This window comes from Eupeodes corollae, chromosome 2 (genome assembly GCF_945859685.1).
Source record: "Eupeodes corollae chromosome 2, idEupCoro1.1, whole genome shotgun sequence".
Classification (NCBI taxonomy): domain Eukaryota; kingdom Metazoa; phylum Arthropoda; class Insecta; order Diptera; family Syrphidae; genus Eupeodes; species Eupeodes corollae.
This window is the reverse complement of record NC_079148.1, coordinates 4,049,757-4,067,914: the sequence shown is the minus strand read 5'-3', so window position 1 is coordinate 4,067,914 and position 18,158 is coordinate 4,049,757. Positions and strand designations below refer to the sequence as shown.

Below are 18,158 nucleotides of genomic sequence, written 5' to 3'. Positions count from 1 at the left end.
GGTGATTATTAGACGAACTTTTGTCATTTAAAATTATGATATTTTACCCCATTTTTACTTAAAGCAAACAACTTACGCACATGTAGATTAGAAGATTCGTTGTAAGGACACTTATGAAAGTTACCTTCATACGTAAATTATTTTATATTTAATTAAACTTATCTTACGCAAAAACTGTCACCTCATCCGTAATCAATAAAATATAACCACACCACCTCAAGAAAATTGAAAGTAATATGTATGTCCATTGTGACAGTGATGAAAACCAATAATGTCTTTTATGTTAGACGGACGACAAGTTTTAATTTGATTCCAATTGATTGAAAGTGTGTATTTTTTCTTTCATATGAAAATAAAATAAACAAAATAAAAGTCATTCTAGAACTCAAGGTCAATAGAAAGTTCAATCATTCTTATTAAATTTAGTTATTGTTTTTTTTTTTTTTTAACGAAAAGTTCAACATGTTTGTTTTGAAGGAACAAATAGAAGGTAACGTTGACATTTTTATTTCAGGCTTATAAAAGTGGGGATTGGAAACTTCGAGCTTCCTTAATAAAGATCCAACTTTTCTGTTATTGTGTTCTTCGAATTGAAATTTGAACATTTTTGCATTTTAAGACGTTTCAAGGTCTGTTGAATTCAAATTAATGATTCATACCTTAGCACGTTAATGATACAAAAAGCATTAAATTGCACTCGGTTTTTCCCCATTGAACAATGCTGTTAGGTCTTTAATGTGCTAATCCAAAGAAAAGGGATGCGAGTATAAAAACGGATATCTACTTTCGTCAGCAAATCAATGTAATGGATTAGATGTTGCAGACAGGAGATCATTAATAAAAATAAGAAAAAGTATTGGAGATAGAACAGAGCCCTGGGGCACACCAGCATTTATTTTGTGGTTTTCAGACTTGAACCCGTCCAATACTTCTTGAATTGAACAATTCGAAAGGTAATTACTAATCCAATACAGGAGGGATTCATGAAAACAGAAAACACGCATTTTTAATATGAGAGCCTTATTCCAAGCCCTATCAAAAGTTTTTGAAATATCAAGTGCAATAACCGTCCTTTCCCTAAAACGATGTAAAGATTTGCTCGACTATTCAATGAGAATAACCATGAGATCAGCATATTTCTTGAGCTGATAATTTATCAGTGTGTCCATGATATTGGAAAAAATGGGATTAAGTGCAATCGGTCGATACTTAGAGGATAAGGAGGATGTGCCTTCTTTGGAAATTGGCTGGACAAAAGCGGTTTTCCATCCTCTAGGAATGAGACATGAGGATAGATTCGCTGGCGAAACCACTGCGTAAGCGTTTTTCCCGCATTGACGAACACCTCTTCAGATTAAAATCTGGACCAGAATGCCATAAATTCAGTAACGTGCCCAAGTACAGATGGAGTCATATCACCTCTGAATTTGTAGAAAACTGCTTAGCAAAGAAATAAGTTTTCTCTATAGATCTTAAAAATGGAGGTTCATTGACACCGAGCGTAGGAATCGAGGAAGAGGAAGAATTCCTCTTGTTTTTTTTTTTACGAATGACTAAACATTTTGACTGCCTTGGAACATTGCAATATTTTTTCCTGACTTGCTTAAACGGTTTTCGTCAGTTGGGTTGGCCTCAAAACAACAGAAACTTACGTCTTTGGCCCTAATAACCTCTTTACAGCTCGCATCGAACCATCCGTTGTCCTTAAGGTTGATATTTTTAATCCTCTTCGCCTGCAGCTTTGGCTTCGAAGTCACTATCGAGGAAGTATAGTGGCCAGTTAAAGATTCTAAAATACTAATTGAGAGCGTCTCAGTTGGCTTTTATTGCCAAACGGTTTTCTTAGGAGGAGTTTCGACACGAGATTTGCTGTTATAATACAACAGTCAGATGTGCCTAAAGGAGATAAAACAGAGAAGTAAGATGAGGGTCAGAGGTAAGAAACAAGTTATGAGATATTCGATTGAGCTCGTTAACCAGCTGTTAGGTGCTTAACCTCATATCAGCACTTATTCATTGGGGAGTTGTCTGACCCAAAAGTTGAAGTTCAAGGTGAAACAATTCCTTAGGTGGATTCAAACAAAGCATCAAATTCTATAAAGTTGATACTCTGTCTAGATTAAGGCTTTGACTGTATCACGGATGACTTTACCAAAAAGAAATCGGTAATAACGTCAAAGCATGCAGAAAACACTGTCTGAAATGCAGCATGACGGCAAGTATTGCGTTCGTAAAAATATTCGAACTCGAGATCTTAATCTACGATGGTAGAAAAGTTAGTAAAAATGGTTCCGGCCATTCCATCCGACAGCTTATACCATTTGGTTCACTGAGTCCAAACTTAAAAAAAAGGTTCTTAAGCAGATTTGGGTAAGGCGTTTTTCTATATTTAAGATTTTTTTTAATTCGAATCGTTCCAACTTGGCTTCTTTCAATATTAAAATACATACAACTCTTTTCAACAAATTTCTCCCTTTTTCTTGCTTTTTATAAGGTTAGCAGGGTCGGTTTTGATTTTGAGCCAGAAATTAAACGTTAACCCAAACAGGAATAGAAAAGATACAAATCGTAATTCTTCGTCTATAAGAGCTACATTTTTGTTGGGATGAGGTCTTGTTACCAGTTCAAAGTGTCCAAAATTTATGGACTAAGACGCCTTCAAAAAATTCGGCATATTCCCTTACAAAGCTCATCCAAGGACTGCTCAAGAATGAACTCATCAAAAAAAAAATACCGGTAAACTAATTTATCGAAATAAATGGTTTGTGTATTCGATTAGTTAGTTCAAATACAAAACCCATTTGTTTTGTTATATAATTTTGCCCGTAAGTTTTATTAACTTCCCATAGGAAGTTATTGTAATGGGTCCGATTTGTCAAATTGAAAATTTTGACATTTCTCGACGTTTCAAGGTCCCTAGAGTCGAAATAAAAGATTTTTAGAAAGATGTCTGTGCGTGAGTGTGTACGTACGTTCGTACGTCCCTACGTCCCTACGTCCCTACGTCTGTACGTTCGTACGTCCGTACGTTCGCGACGTTTTTTTCGTTGTCCATAGCTCAAGAACCAGAAGAGATATCGACTTCTAATAAATTTTGCTTTACAGATAATAAGGCAGAAAGATGCAGAAAGGGCTCTCAAGAAAATTGCGTGGGTGGTTTTTTTACCAGAGCAGTTTAAAAAAAAGGTGAAAATTTTGGTTAACCCTAAATATCTTATAAACCAAAAACGCTAGAGACTTAAATTAAATTTTATATACTAAACTGTAACGTGATCTCAAAGAAATAAATTTTTTGAAAAAAAATATATCTAACGGTTTTTTTCTAAATCAAAAAAACTGAAAAAAAAAATTTGTCACCTCCTAAATTTAACGATTAACATATTATTTCATCTCCAAAACAATTTTGAGCAACGGAGAATAATGTTTTTGAAATCTGATAAAATTTTGAGAAAAATTGAATTGACAGTTTTTTTTATAAAAAATAAAAATCTAAAAAAAACATTACTCAAAGTTCGTAAAAATTAAATATCGATTAAAATATCTTTTCAAAAACTTGAAATTTAGGCTTCAAGCTTATTTAAAAAAAAAATAAAAATTTAAAAAAAATTAATAAAAGTTGGTAAAAATTGATTTTCGAATATCTTTTCAAAAATTGTAGATATTGGTTTTTAACTACTTTTATCTTTCAAAAAATATTGTTGTTAACATTTAGTAAAATTTTGAAAAAAATCGAATTGCTAGTTTTTGTACAAAAAATTAAATACCTAAAAAAAAAAATTAACAAAAGTTGGTAAAAATTTACTTTTGACTCAAATTAAAAATATTGGCTTCAAACTTATTTTATTTCACAGAAAATATTGTTTTCGATATTCAGTAATTTTTATATAAAAATCCAACAGTCCGTTTTTTCATAAAAAATAGTACGCAAATTTGGTAATTGATACTAGTACATATAGACAAACTTTTAAGAAAGACAAATCGACAGACGGGATGGGAAGTTATCAGTGTGGGTCGCATCCCAGCCTCTTTTTGTTCTTATTTTATTATAAAAGTTAAGTTTTTCGACAAATAAAAAATACATATTTAATAAAAATACTATCAGTATAGCCGACAAAAAATTCATCAAATCATTTAGTTTATACATGTCCCAAAAATTTGGGACAAATACCTCTGTTGCCAATTTTTTTTACTTTTTACTTTTTATAAAAAAAACTTTTCGATAAAAAAAAACCTTGAAAATATTGATTTCAAACGTACGTTATCTTATGAAAATAGTTGTTGTTAACTTCAGTAAAATATCAATGCACAAATTTTAAGTAAGGGAGACAAAATTATGTTGGATTATTATTCTGACAAAAATTGGCTAGACACTTTTTGTGTTTTTTTTTGTGTTTGAGAGTTCTGCTCAGTTTTAAAAACTGCAATTGAAAATTTATAGTTGTTTTAATATTCTTAATTGTTGATACTCGTACGAAAAACGCTCTCCTGTAAGAGTTACATTTAAAATTAAACTTTGGAATCCTTCTTTTTGACAAAATTTAAGATGAAGTTAATTTAAAAAGTCCTTCACCTGATACATTTGGATACATAATAATTGCTGAAATTAGAAATCATCTTTTCAAGCACATGTATGTATATCCTGCATTGTATACAAGGCATATTCACTTTCTCTAAAAATTACACTCCATTAAATGTTGTATAAATGTCATCTAAACTTTTATAATAAAAAGTAACGTGTGTGATATGTGTTGTTCTTTTTTCTTGTTTTGCAGACGATTAACAGAAGTGACACACTGTTGGCCGTGCAGTGAGCACAGTGGTCCTTCTTCTACTTTCTTTTTTATTGTGGCAGCACGTTTTCATGTTTTAAAGGACTCTTCATACACCAAGGGACGAACGTCAGTAAAAACCACTCATACCGAACACGCGACAATTATAAGACAGGACACACGCATCATGCTAAATGGAAAATGTGGCCTAAAGCAAAACTCAACATCCGTAACAGAAATGGCCGTAAACAACTGTCAACTTGGAACTGCATCACATAATCATCATCATCATCAACATCAACATAATCATCATCATCATCAGGAGGATAAAATATCAATACGGTCGATAAGCTCGGACGATATATCGGGGGCGTTGGGTGGACGATGTTGCAGTGCAGCAGCCAGGAATCCAGCTATAAAAACTGGACGTAGAATACAACTTTTCCAGGTGAGCTAATTTATTGTTTTCTTCTTTTTTAACTCTGCTCTACTTTAGAGTATATAACACTTGATTTATAAGGGTGGTGTTGTTTTAAACTTAATTTACAAAAATTTCAGGTCCAATTTAACTATGTAAAGGGTGTTTTTTTAGCTTCTTTAAGATGTTTTTGTTTAGCTGCAAGTTTTAATGTGGTTGTCTTTGATTTGACTTTTGCGAATGTAACATTATTTTGGCCTGACTCTTAAGATCATCTTCATGAAACATTTAACACCAGAACAATGCTGAAGAACTGGTTAAAGCTCAATGGGACCCATCCAAGCATTCAAAATGGTCTTCTTTTTTCAATTCGTTACTAAAATGTATACCGTAAACATAAAGTTTCTTTTTAGCTGTTAATTTAATACAAATACATATATTTCCATTTAAAAATAAAGGTAATGAAAATTCTTGATTTATAACCATGAAAACAAAAATCAAATAGATAAATTGGAATTGAGGGCACACTCATATGAAAATAGGACACTTTAGTGATAGTCTTAGAGCCGGAACTAAATTTCAGAAGTGGAGTGATAATCAAAATTCCTTGACGTGAATCTTTAGATGTATGCACCATTAAAACTGATTACGTTAATATGATTGAGATCGTTTATAGAAGAATTCCCCTCGGTACTTCTTGCGTTTTTGAGCCAGAGCAGGACATGTTTAGAAGAGTTAAATAATTGTTTCCTCCTCTTCCTCATCCATACGGCCTCTGCAAAAGTCATTTGAGAATACGCTTAGCCGCGTGGCATGCTTTACTATTAGATAATGCCCGGTTATGACTCCGTTTATCGAGCTTATATGCATCCTGCTAAAGAAAAATAAAGTACCTACCTTGAGCGCTTTAAATCTAGTGTACTTCACAAATTTTTTGTGACTGATGTTTGTCTTTTTCATAGCGTGTTGTTTAGAGTTTACATGATTGTAACGATTCGTATGCCAGCATGGCGATTTCATCTGCCTTACAATTCCTGAAATATCTCTATGGCCCGGCACCCAGCAAAGGTGAATATTAAACTGTTGTGCCATCTCAATTAGAGATGATCGAGTGTTATGAACTGTTATAGAGTTTGTAGAGACAGAGTCCAGAGATTTGATAGCGACTTGACTATGTGAGAAAATAAGGATATCAGGTACTGATATCTGTAAGCCGGGACAAGAATTCTTTTATCGTGATTCGGGTTTGTAAGCCCAATTTATAACCGATAGCTTTCTTGTATATTGCGTTCTCAATTCAGTTTTTTGTCTTAAATTAAACCCAGATAATAAGGATCCTCTGAGAACTTTAACTCAAATCAAATGGGGTGGCGCAACAGTCCGTTGTGAACCTGGGCCTAGTGACTTACAACTCTCAACCATTAATATTATTTTGTTTAAATTAAGGTGGCACAGGAAGGGATTGAACCCAGGACCCCTTGCATGACAGTCCAACGCACTAACCATCATGCCACGGGTACAACGAGAACTTTAACTGGATTAATTTAATATAAGGAGAATTAACAAATGGAATTTTGTATTTTTCAAAAATAGGACTCATTTAATTTTGCGTGGATTGAAACCCAGTCCACTTTGAGCATTTTGTATAAGTTCTTTTATGGTATTTAGATGCTTTCTAAAAAACGCAATACCAACGTCATCCGCATAGGCCATCACTCTGAAATCCTCCGCTTCCAAATCAGTTAGGATTTTATTTACCACCAGGTTCTAGATGACGGGGTATAGAAAACCACCTTGCGATGTCTCTCTGCTGAGGAATCTTCTCTTACAGAAAAGTTACCCACTTTTAAGTTAATTGTTATGCTAGTCAGTATTAAATACATTAATTCCCCAAGCGAACTCTCTTCTTCCTAAGATTTAAGTGCAAATGTGATTGCAGATGTGTCCACGATGTTAAAGGCACCTACGATGTAAAGGAAAGCAATAATAGTGAACTCTCCATGATGGAGGCAGTATTAGATGCTGCGCAATAAAGTGTGTAATGCCGTTTCCACCGATTTGCCTTTTTAGCAAGCATTATCAGACAAAGGCAGAATTCTCGTATCTCTGCTTGTCCTTAAATAGATATCAATCAATCTTTCTAAGATCTTAAGAAAGAATAATAAAAGACTTTTGGGTCGTAGTACTTTAGGATTGACTTGCGAGCAAGTTTAAATCCGTGTAAAAAACATTTTTTTGAAAATAAATAGGTACAAAATTGTCTCCGGGTAGTTAAAAGAAGACTTTTAATACGGACAGCTAAAATATTATGTAGCTCTATTAATATAAAACAATTTCTAGGTAGTCTGCAATAAGGAAATCTACCAACACTTCTAAAAACTTACTTAAAATATCGATATTTCTTATGAACCCCATCCTAATCCTTAGACTATCATTCCAGACGTCAGTCTTCAATAACTGGTTTTTCTGCAGTGCCACTTTAAATATTTTGAAATACAATGTCTGTTGCAAGTAATTGAAATTTAATATATCGAAAATAAGTGCTTCTGAAAATAAAATTTTTCAAGGAAAATTTAACCTCTCCCCTGTCGTGTCATATGTTCTTGCATATGATTGGTACACCTAAATAAATTAATATGCAACACCATCCTCACAAAAACGATTTCAAATACAACAAGTGATGGATTTAACTCAGGAATTTCTTGGATTCACTTCCCGTCACTTGAATTAACCACAACAAGAATTTAAATGGCTCCCAGCACGTAACTTCTTTGATTGACTTTCCTTAATCTCCTCAAGAGAACCATTTACCTATAAGCTTGCTTGTTGCTTTTCTCAGCACGTACTAAGCACTTCTTTTAATTAGACAAATATTGACGCTCTCAAATGTCTGCAAACATCACACATATTAGTACCAACACAAAAAATCATACTATCTCAACCAATTAACCATAATTGCTTTTCTGGCAGCCACACTCCCATAATAATAATTTAATTTTGTTAAAAATAAAAGAAGACAAAATTCCACACACTCTTTTATATTGACCCATTCATCTCTATTTCCAGATGATAGTCCTGCCATTTATTCCGATTTTGGCGTTGATTGTTCAAACATCGCTTATCCTGCAGGACATTTTAACTTATCGCAGCGAGGTGTCGGATATTGAAACTCAGGTAAGGACGAACAAAATACACAAAACCAATACTCCCTTCGATTCTATACTCCTCGAAGTAAGATCTATACTCGTAACAGCAATAATATTTTCTTAGCTTAGTCCTGAATTTATCCAACAAAGTAATTAAAATTTATCGATGCACTTTCATCACAACAACGAACGAAGACACAACATCAAACGTGACTTGATGCGTTATCCTTTTCCTCTATTATTGAATTGATATTGAAAGCTCAGCTTCCTACCACGCTCCTCACCCCATTTACTCATGTCCATACACTGTACTTGAACTTATAGCCTTAGGTTCATTCTACATTGGATTGGATGAGAATGAGTTGAAGTCACTGTAAAATATTGATACAAGACAACCCCTTCCCTCGACGAACTTTTACGACCTCAGAAGTGTATGGTAAATTTTCCTACAATGAACATCGGTCCAAATGATGATGATAGTATGGCGATGCATCCTTATAAGCTTAAAGATAAAATAATAAAAGAAGTGCATCGGAAAAGCGTCAATAGGGTCAATGTAATTCAGGACAAAAGATGCAGAAACCAGAGATACTTTTCTTCGACACACGATTAATGTCCAGGTCCACACGACACAAAATCATCGATAGCTAAGTCCTAAGGTTCAAATGATGAATACACTAAGTCATAAATTGACTTTTATCCCTTAAAATGAAAAGGACTTATACTCATACGCATTATTCATAGATTTTCGTGCAATGGTATAAAATATCTGACTACTTTAATATATGGTCATCTATCCAGGACCTGGATGCGAGATGCGCTGTCCTGTCCGAGGATGTGGACTTAGTCAACAAATCTGCAACGAGCTTCAGGAACAAATGAATATAAATGCGAAAGAATCGTTGACATTCTGATGAATCACCACACAGATAAAAAAATAGCATACATAATGTTATACAGCTCTTGGCCAGGCTATAATTTATGTTACACATACGCCACAGTGTAACTTCTTTATTTAATAAATTGCGCATTACGAAAATAAGAAAATGTGCATTTGTGTTCGATTTTTCAAGTACATTATAGTTAATAATTTATTAAACATTTTATTTAATCAATTTTTGTTTATTTATAATAAATTCAAAGGTAACCATTGCAACAGATTTGGGGAAGGTGGTAACTCGGTTGCAATTGGAACGTTCGGAAGTAGCATTTTTTATATTTACCAATGGCAGCACACTCAGGTAAGATTTTTAATAGATAAATGAACTTTTGTCATCAGGGCTGCCGACAACGGTACGAAGGAATTACTAATGAAGTATTAGTACAATTATGACATTTCTAAGAATGTTTTGATTTTGTACTCAGCTCATAAATAAATATAGTTTTGTTTTAAAAAAAAACTTTTCAACAACTGTAATACTGTGTTATCCATTTTGCGGTTTTAAAAGTAAACGTAAATAAAACACATATAAAATATTTTTTGTCGTAATATATCTTTTTTATTATAAAGTTTGAACATTGACATATCAAAACGGCGCACTACAGCGCTAATTGGATCTCATGCTAGGTTGCCTTGAGATCGCCATTTCTACCTTGAACATTGACATTATGTGTAAAACACTATATCATTTAAATGACGACCAAACATCGATTCTTTTGAGGTAATTTTCGACCATCTTTTGCAACATACTGGGTCGTATCTCAGCCGAAACTTGACCAACGTTGCGTTTTAAGGGTTTAAGAGTTAAAAGCTTATCTGCATAAACACGGTCTTTCGTGTAGCGTCACAAAAAGTCCAGCGATGTGAAATCGCATGATCTTGGTGGCGAGTTGATATTGCTACGACGAGACATTACGCGTCCAGCAAATGTGGCATGAGGCACCGTCTTCTTAAAACCATATATTATCCAAGTCGTGTTCTTCAATAGCAGGCAACAAAAACTCGGTTATCTTATGATGGTGACAGTCGTTCCATTGTCGTTTTCGAAGAAGTAAGGTCCAATCACACCACCGGACTAGAGAGCTCACAAAAGATCGTCAATTACTTGAAGAGACTTTCAACTCACAAACAAAAATTAGTTTAACAACTTAATTTGACAGATGTCAAATTCCAGCCTTGTGCTTCTGAAACCGCAAAATGGATAACCCGTTAGGAACAAATGGAAATATTTTTCAATTTCTATAGTTTGTTAAATCTTTGTGAGCTGTCAGATCTTGCAATACTGTTAGACATGTCAACATGCCATGAACTTAAGGTGTTGTTCACATTTTATCTCGCTCAGTTTAAAAATGTCACTTTTTAAATGTCAAGTGAGTAAGAGGATAAAACGTAAATATGGTTCAGTTTAAAACAGGTTAAATGTGAGCAGAGTTAAACACCAGTTAACACGAACGGTTAATAAAGTCGTTAAATTTTTGTTAAACCATTAATATATTTTACTTTTTGAAAACAGCAGCCCTGATGTTCTTTAGTCATTAAATTGCTTTTTATTGAAATAAACAAGAAAAAACAAAAAAAAAACTAAAATTTCAGATCTAATTTAACTCAACGTTTTGCCGTCACCGACCAAGCGTTAAATAACATGAGCACATGGAGTGAAGTAAGCGTTCCAACATCACCCGATGACGAAGACTACGGTGTACTCCTCAATCGCAGTGAATTTCAAAATAGGCTGAATGATTTTCGGTATGTCTGTCAGTTTCTCAGTTTTTGTTTTTCTGTGTTGATAAAAGTTACAGGAATTTGCGTTTTTCTTTTTTTTGGATTTGTCAACCCTTGTTTGGAAGCCTTGTGAATAGATGGACGACGACGACGGATGAACTATTTCATTTCATTAGCATGCAAATTAAATTGGGATAGTTTTACTACATAACATTAAAAAGTGTATTATAGTGAGCTAGGTAGGGTGTGAATTGTGTAGACTTGTCAGTGTTTGAGGAATAAGTTTGCACCTGAATTTCAGAGAGCTGCGGAATTTGCTCTATTTGTTTGTTGGAAAAGCTTGATATGTGTCATAAGTAGATAGAACGAAAAAATGATTGTTTTTTAGGTTATACAATTAGTTGTAGAGAAAAATAAATTTTTTCAAATAAATACAAATAACTTAAAGCATCAACTTTTATAAACGAAATATTGTATGGCTTTCTCAAGTACGATTTTTTAGTTCAACTTGTTTTTAACATGGAAGCAGAGAAAATCATTCACATTTTAAAGTGAAGGTTAAGTCCAAAGTGAAGGAGAAAATTAAAAGCCAGCTTCGGCTCCTATGAAAGCCTTGATTTGATGATTTAGTGATTTTCTAGCTTTGCGTTTATGAAAAGCTCGATATTTGGAAATTTTCCTCCTATCACCACAAAGAATGGAAGTAGCCTCAGAACTCAGGGAAATATTGTTATAATGCAGTTGAGAATCTTTATTGTTGATTATACTTCTTCATTTTTTTAAGATTACACTCTACGAAATAATGATAAGGACAAACATAAAATACGTTTTTTTTTTTATTTATTATTGGATTTTAACAAAATAATTTTACTTTTAGTGTCTTAACAACTCAATTCATAGGGAAAAACAAAAACATAAAAATAATACTTTCCTTTATCATTTTTATTTTTTTTTAACGAAATAATGTTAAGGGCAATTTTTAAAATTAATTCTAAATTCTAAACTTAAAGTTTTTAAAAAGGCTTTCAAAATGTTGTTGATTCTTTTTGTTGAATAATATAACGTTGACGTAGTGGTATTGAAATTGTTTTTGATTTTATTTGTCACATATTACTTTTGGCTCACTCTTGTCAAATTTCCCAAATTTTTTCAATCGGGTTCAATTCAGGACTGTATGGAGGCCTGTTGTATATTTTGAAACATAAATATTACGGTATCCTTGTGAAAGGTGCATTCCGCAGGAAATATTTTATTAGTATATTTTTGGGAATTTATTATGGTAGAAACAGCAGCTTATCGCACCTCAAACCATCAATGTACCACCTTCAAAATTAAGAGCATTTCAATGCTGCTTTTCGGTTTATTTATTATGCCGAAATCGTTGGCCTGGGCCTCTTTAATTTTGTCTCATTCAAAAAATTCATTCTTTTCAACGGAAGTCAATCTGTTCGTTTTTTTGACGAAATGTAAGTTTGGTTTTGGGACGTGTTTCACATATTCAATATATTTACCCCTTTCAAAACTTGTTGCACCCGCCTTGGTGACACATTGGTGTTAAAATGTTAAACATTTTAGCGGGTTTTATCGGTTCATTAAACGAACTTCGCTTAGCTCCATAAATTTAACATATTTGCTTTAAGAAAATTTCCTTACCACTATTTCGCAGAGGGTATTGAAATTTGTAGTTAGACACCTCGTTCAAAATAACAAATTTATTTTCTGTCAGATGTAGTTGCATTAAATTGGCGGCTTTGAAAAGCTGAAGATTAAATTATAATCATGCTGAGTCAAAATAATTAATTCATGAAATTTAACGATTGAAATCGATGCAGCAGTAAAGTTGTGGCTCTCAGTCTAAGAAAAGTTATAGTTTTGTAGAGAGCTAAAATACTGTCAACAATTTATTAATGGGTTGGGTTCGATATCCCGGTTTTTATATTCCCGTTTCTTAACCCTACAAAGATAACCTACGTCGAATTAACGTATAAATCATGTGTATCACTTATGTTATATGAAATATGGTTATCTTCAGGGTTAAAATTCCGATTCTAAAATCCTGTGTTTTAAAATCCTGCTTTTTATAATCCAGCTTTTTGTAATCCCGTTTCTTATAATCCCGCTTTTGCAACCAAAACTAGTTGTTTAATTTTAAAAAATCGAGCGATTTTTTATATTTTAAAATTATAAGGTTTTAGGCAAGTAATTTAACATAAAAACCTTTGACTCCTATTGTTATTTATTTTAATGCTCGTATTTTGTGAAAAAAATGGGATTGTCGGGATATGACGGGATTTTAAAAAGCGGGATTGTAATTGATCGTTATTTGGAATAAGTGGGGTTTCAAAAGACGGGGTTTAAATAAATCGGTATTTTAGAAGACGGAATTGTAAAACTTTTTTTTTCGGGATTTTTAAAAAACGGGATTTCAATACGCTGCGCTCCCTTTATCAATATTATTATTTATTAACATGTAATTTAAATTACAAGCTAATACAAAATGTAAAAGCCTAATTGCGGAGACTTCTGGCCTTTTGTTTAGTAATATTAATAGAGTTAATTTTAGAGTTCAATACATTTTAATCTCAAAACCAATTATGAACTCCGTTTTTTAAAATATATCAATTAATGAAGTATTAATAAAATCATAGTTCTTAAAAAATCGAAAATGTATTTTGTTAGAATTTGGATTTTTTAATACTTCTTCATAACTTCATAACTGGTTTTGAGATTTTGCAATTTTCAAAGATGTGTGAAATATATAAAATTGTATTACATGCTGCAATTGGATGGTTGTTTGTGGTGAGGTGTGATGTGTGAGCGAGTCTGAGGGGAACAAAGCTTGTGATTTCGCGGTTTGTTGGGTATTTAGGTTAGGATTTCGTCTGGTTTACTTTTTTATAGTAATGGGGGTAAAGGCTCCAAACTTTGCAAAGTTTTCAAGTTTTCATTAAACTAAGTTTTAAGATTTTGTTTGGTGACTGCATTGAATTGGAATTCTAGTGCATCTTTTGCCGAATTTGCTGCTTTGTCGGCTTTTTTACGTGACAAAAAATCCACATCAGTTTTATTTCCTTAAGCATTATTGCAATCTCGTTTCTTGTGGTGGAAATAAGATCAGTGTTGTTATTTGGATTGTTTATAGCTTTTAACACAGATATACTGTCTGAGCATATAATGAATTTGCCACAGTTTTCCATAGTTATCTTAAGTGCATGGAGAAATACAAATGCTTTTACCGTAAAAATTGATATGGATTCCGGTAAGGAACTAATCCGTACAATAGAATCATTTTCTGATGTGACTTCAAACGACGATGTATGGCTTTGTGATTTAGTTCATCTGTTAAGACGAATTTCCAACCGTCTTTTTTAAGTTTAAATGAGATATCCATCCCTAACAACAGTACTCGCACACAAAAATGGTTGAGAGTTGTAAGTCACTAGGCTCTAGCTCTAAACGAACTCTTGCTCCATCCATTTTATTTATTGAAAATTGGATACTCTATGTATGCCTGATGGATTGGTTTATGTCCTTGACAATAATTGAGTATTTTGAAAATATCAACTTCTAACTTTGATTTGAATTCTCTATGAAGTTTTTTTTTTAAATAATGTCAAGTAAAAAAAGAGATGGGAGTAGTAATACTCTTATGTTTTTTTTTGACTTTTGTATGTCTTTAGTTCTGAATTTCAAAATATTGTAAACTTAAAATGCTGTATACCAAAATGATGTATGAATAAAAACTGTAACTTATATCAAGGTACTTCCGAATTTTTATCAAAAAATAATATATCAATAAAAAGTGAGTTTTTGATGGTCCTATTTTTTAACTATTAGTTGATTTATTATTTTTACTTAAAACTGGAACAAATGTTGTATTATTAAATTCCATAAAAAAGTGAGAAAAGAAATGCATGCAACTTATATTAAATAAATTTACAAAAACAATATTTCTAAAAGTCAAAATGTCATGAAAAAAGTCCTTTAAAACTGGAAACTAACAGCTTTATACATATAAACAAAAAGAATTCACGTAGAAAGAAATGTTATTGCCTTAAAATGTTTTGAAAAGTAATGTTAATAAAAAATTTGTTTGATACTTTATTCTCAGAAAACATTTAACCTTAAAAATGTTGTATTTCGAAGTGCTGTAAATAACCTTGAAAAGAAAACCCGTTTTAATAATGTAAAAAAATGAGTATTTCGGGCTATACAGTATTTTGAAATGCCAGAATTTTCTCCAACAGAATTTTTACGATACAATAATTTTGTTCATACAGAACTTTGACATACAGTATTTTAAATACAATATTATGTCCTCAACAGTATTTTTAGCGCAACTCGTTAAAAAAAAAACAATTAAAAGAGTTTATTAAATTATCGAATGGTAAAGAGTTTTACTTTTGTGCCACAAGGAAAGTTATTAGGCTTTTACCAGAAATCTCGTTCTGAGAATGGTTTCTTTGAATTTTCTCAGATGGATTCACAGAGCAGGAGAATGAAATCTAAAAATTGTTGACTATTTATAGAAATTGATTATAATGTCAAATTATTAATGAACTAAAAGAAATCGTAGAGAGTTGATTTACCTGTTCTGTACTGAGAATAAAGCTATAAACATTGCTTATTGGACAGTAATATTTTTATTAGGTACTAGTAATTTAGACTAGACAGCTAAAACACTCAAATATTGGAAATATAAACTGGACAATTATTTCAAGCAATTATTAACTTATTCAATGACAACATTTTATATTGAAGTTTTTCATATGAACATCTCTATTACTGACCAAAATTTTTAGAAACATTTTTGACGTATAATTAATGTCTAGGTCGAAATTTATTGATATGGATCATATATATTTAAATTTGTTCGTAGAAAGTCGAAATATTTTATTACTTTACAGAACTATATATGAAAAGGCTGTATTTCGAAATACTGCAAATTTGGAATAATGTATTTTAGAATGCTGTATGCAGAAAATACTTTATTTCTCAGTACTAATGGGTCTGAATTTGTCCCTTCTAAAAAAATTTTTCAAAGTCTATTCTTTAAATGTTGTAACTTAAAAATTTTCCACTTATAATTCCAATTTCTTACTACTATTGGCTTACAATGAATGTCGGCATAACCCAATCATTTAATATACCAATATAAGTAAAGAAGAGGCGTACGAAGGGGTCAGTTATCAGGACCACTTTTTTAAATAAAGCTGTCACGGAATTTATGTTGCAATTAATTAATGATTGAGCTAAATGTAATGTGGTTTTATTATTCGCTTGAGTATTGCCTTCACTCCTTGTACGGAAATTTTACTTGAACTTTTTTTTCGAAGCAAATTTCCACAATTTGAAAGAGTTTTTCTGGAGTTACTTGACAGACCTTACTGAAAAAAAACACAGTTCTTAAATGTCAAACTAATGATAAAAACCATCAACATTTGTTAAGGGGCTTAAAAACACCCTATACAATTTTGGCTAATCAGAATTTGGACACAAAATTTTAACCTGGAGTATTTTGTTAAATAAAATTATTTACTTGATTATGAGTGTTGAAGTGTTCTGTTAATTTAGGATTCTTTTAAGTTTCAAGTCGTTAACCTTAGAAGTTTTTGGTCTGATGGATTAAATTTCTCATTTGAGCCTACTCCACATTAAATTATATTATGAAATATCAAATCTCCCAAAAATCATTTCTTTGTGTAGTTAATTGCCTTGTTAATTTTCAAAAAATAAACTTTGTTTTGACTTTTCAAGGACTCCATTAAGGTACCTACAATATTCTACCACTTAGAAGATAAAGAATCTGACCTGCAAATAATGCCTATGAAGTGTCATAAAAATATATCACGAACGTGTCAACTGTGCTCTCTTGACAATAACAACTGCTGACCCTTTTCAAGATGAATAATATTTTATAAGGAATACCTTCATTTATTTGTAGAATGTTGATGGGTCACGTTGATTAAAATGTTTTAAGAATTAAAACAGAAAAAAAAAAAATATTATGATTTTTTATATCCTTCCCGAATTTCAAAGTGATTCTATTATTCAAAAACATACCTACCTCCTAAAAACATCATGAATTTCAATCTTGTTTTTTAAAAATTCCTATCAAAAGGGTCAGTTAATTTATTCCATGACACAGTTACCCCATCAACTCTTCTACTCCTGCCACCGTCCCCACTCGGGCGCCACCCAACAAATAATAGCAAAACACAAATCATCATCAGAAATTCTCATAATGTCGCAAATGGCGCACTTCCTTTGCAGGACTTCAATCTTACAAGTTAGGAGTTTATGCCGCAAAAGCAAAACAATCGATTTTTAATTAAAAGAACAATATTGTGTATAATTAATTAATTTTTCCAATCAACTTTAATACATCGTTGATGGCAATACCTTCATATATCCTTATGTATGATTATACACATATATTTTGTTTTGTATAATATTTCAGCAGGAAAATAAGTTCCGAAGAAAGTTCGATATCTGAGGTGATGAATTGGTATGCCGCCATCAATAAGGGAATGCTCCATCATTTGTCAGAGCAAATCAAGGAGACAGACAATAGTGGAGTTTGGAGGTGAGTTTCATATAAAGAAAACATAAAAATGCTAAATAAACAATGAAAAAGAAAAAAATATTAAAACAAAATAAATATTAAATTTCATCCTCATCGACGACGACGATGACGACCAAAGATATCTTGTGGGTTTCAAGAACCTCCTGAAAAGCATTGAATGTCAGGGCATAGCATCGTCCTTTGGCATAAAATACTTTGGTCGTGGCATCCTGGGCACTGAGGCGTATGTATCTTACATTCGTTACGATTTCTTAGGCAAGGAACTGATAAACTCCACCATAAATTATGTCCCATCCCTGAGACCAATGTACACCAATCTCTCCAAGAACATGGGCGACTTCCAGCAGTTGAAGAATTGGTAAGTTAAATCAACAAGAAGACGTCCTTGATTTTTAATATACATTTTTCTTCATTCCCACCAAATCTTACAAGGAGTTCAATAATTTTGAAAAACATAAAGATAGAGCCAAGAGTTGATGATGCCATTGATTATTATGATTTGATGTTGACTTACACCGAGGAACTGCGAGTCCTTCAAAGGGAATTGAGAAAGAACATCAAGTAAGGCTATATGGGT

General features: G+C 32.3%; 1 protein-coding gene across 6 annotated transcripts in view; it reads left to right on the top strand.

The window, feature by feature from the left end:
• The window catches only part of LOC129945467 (uncharacterized), an 89,901-nt gene that overhangs the window by 66,612 nt on the left and 5,131 nt on the right, over window positions 1-18,158 (top strand). For 5 of the 6 annotated variants that reach the window (XM_056055246.1, XM_056055242.1, XM_056055244.1 and 2 more), the window contains exons 2-8: window positions 4,773-5,217; window positions 8,254-8,361; window positions 9,477-9,574; window positions 10,867-11,019; window positions 17,456-17,581; window positions 17,700-17,939; window positions 18,014-18,142. In XM_056055246.1, coding sequence (XP_055911221.1) covers window positions 4,957-5,217; window positions 8,254-8,361; window positions 9,477-9,574; window positions 10,867-11,019; window positions 17,456-17,581; window positions 17,700-17,939; window positions 18,014-18,142 — 1,115 coding nt within the window. In that variant the 5' untranslated portion in view covers window positions 4,773-4,956. The remainder of the gene's footprint in view (window positions 1-4,772; window positions 5,218-8,253; window positions 8,362-9,476; window positions 9,575-10,866; window positions 11,020-17,455; window positions 17,582-17,699; window positions 17,940-18,013; window positions 18,143-18,158) is intronic. The other variant, XM_056055245.1, reaches the window with a different exon arrangement.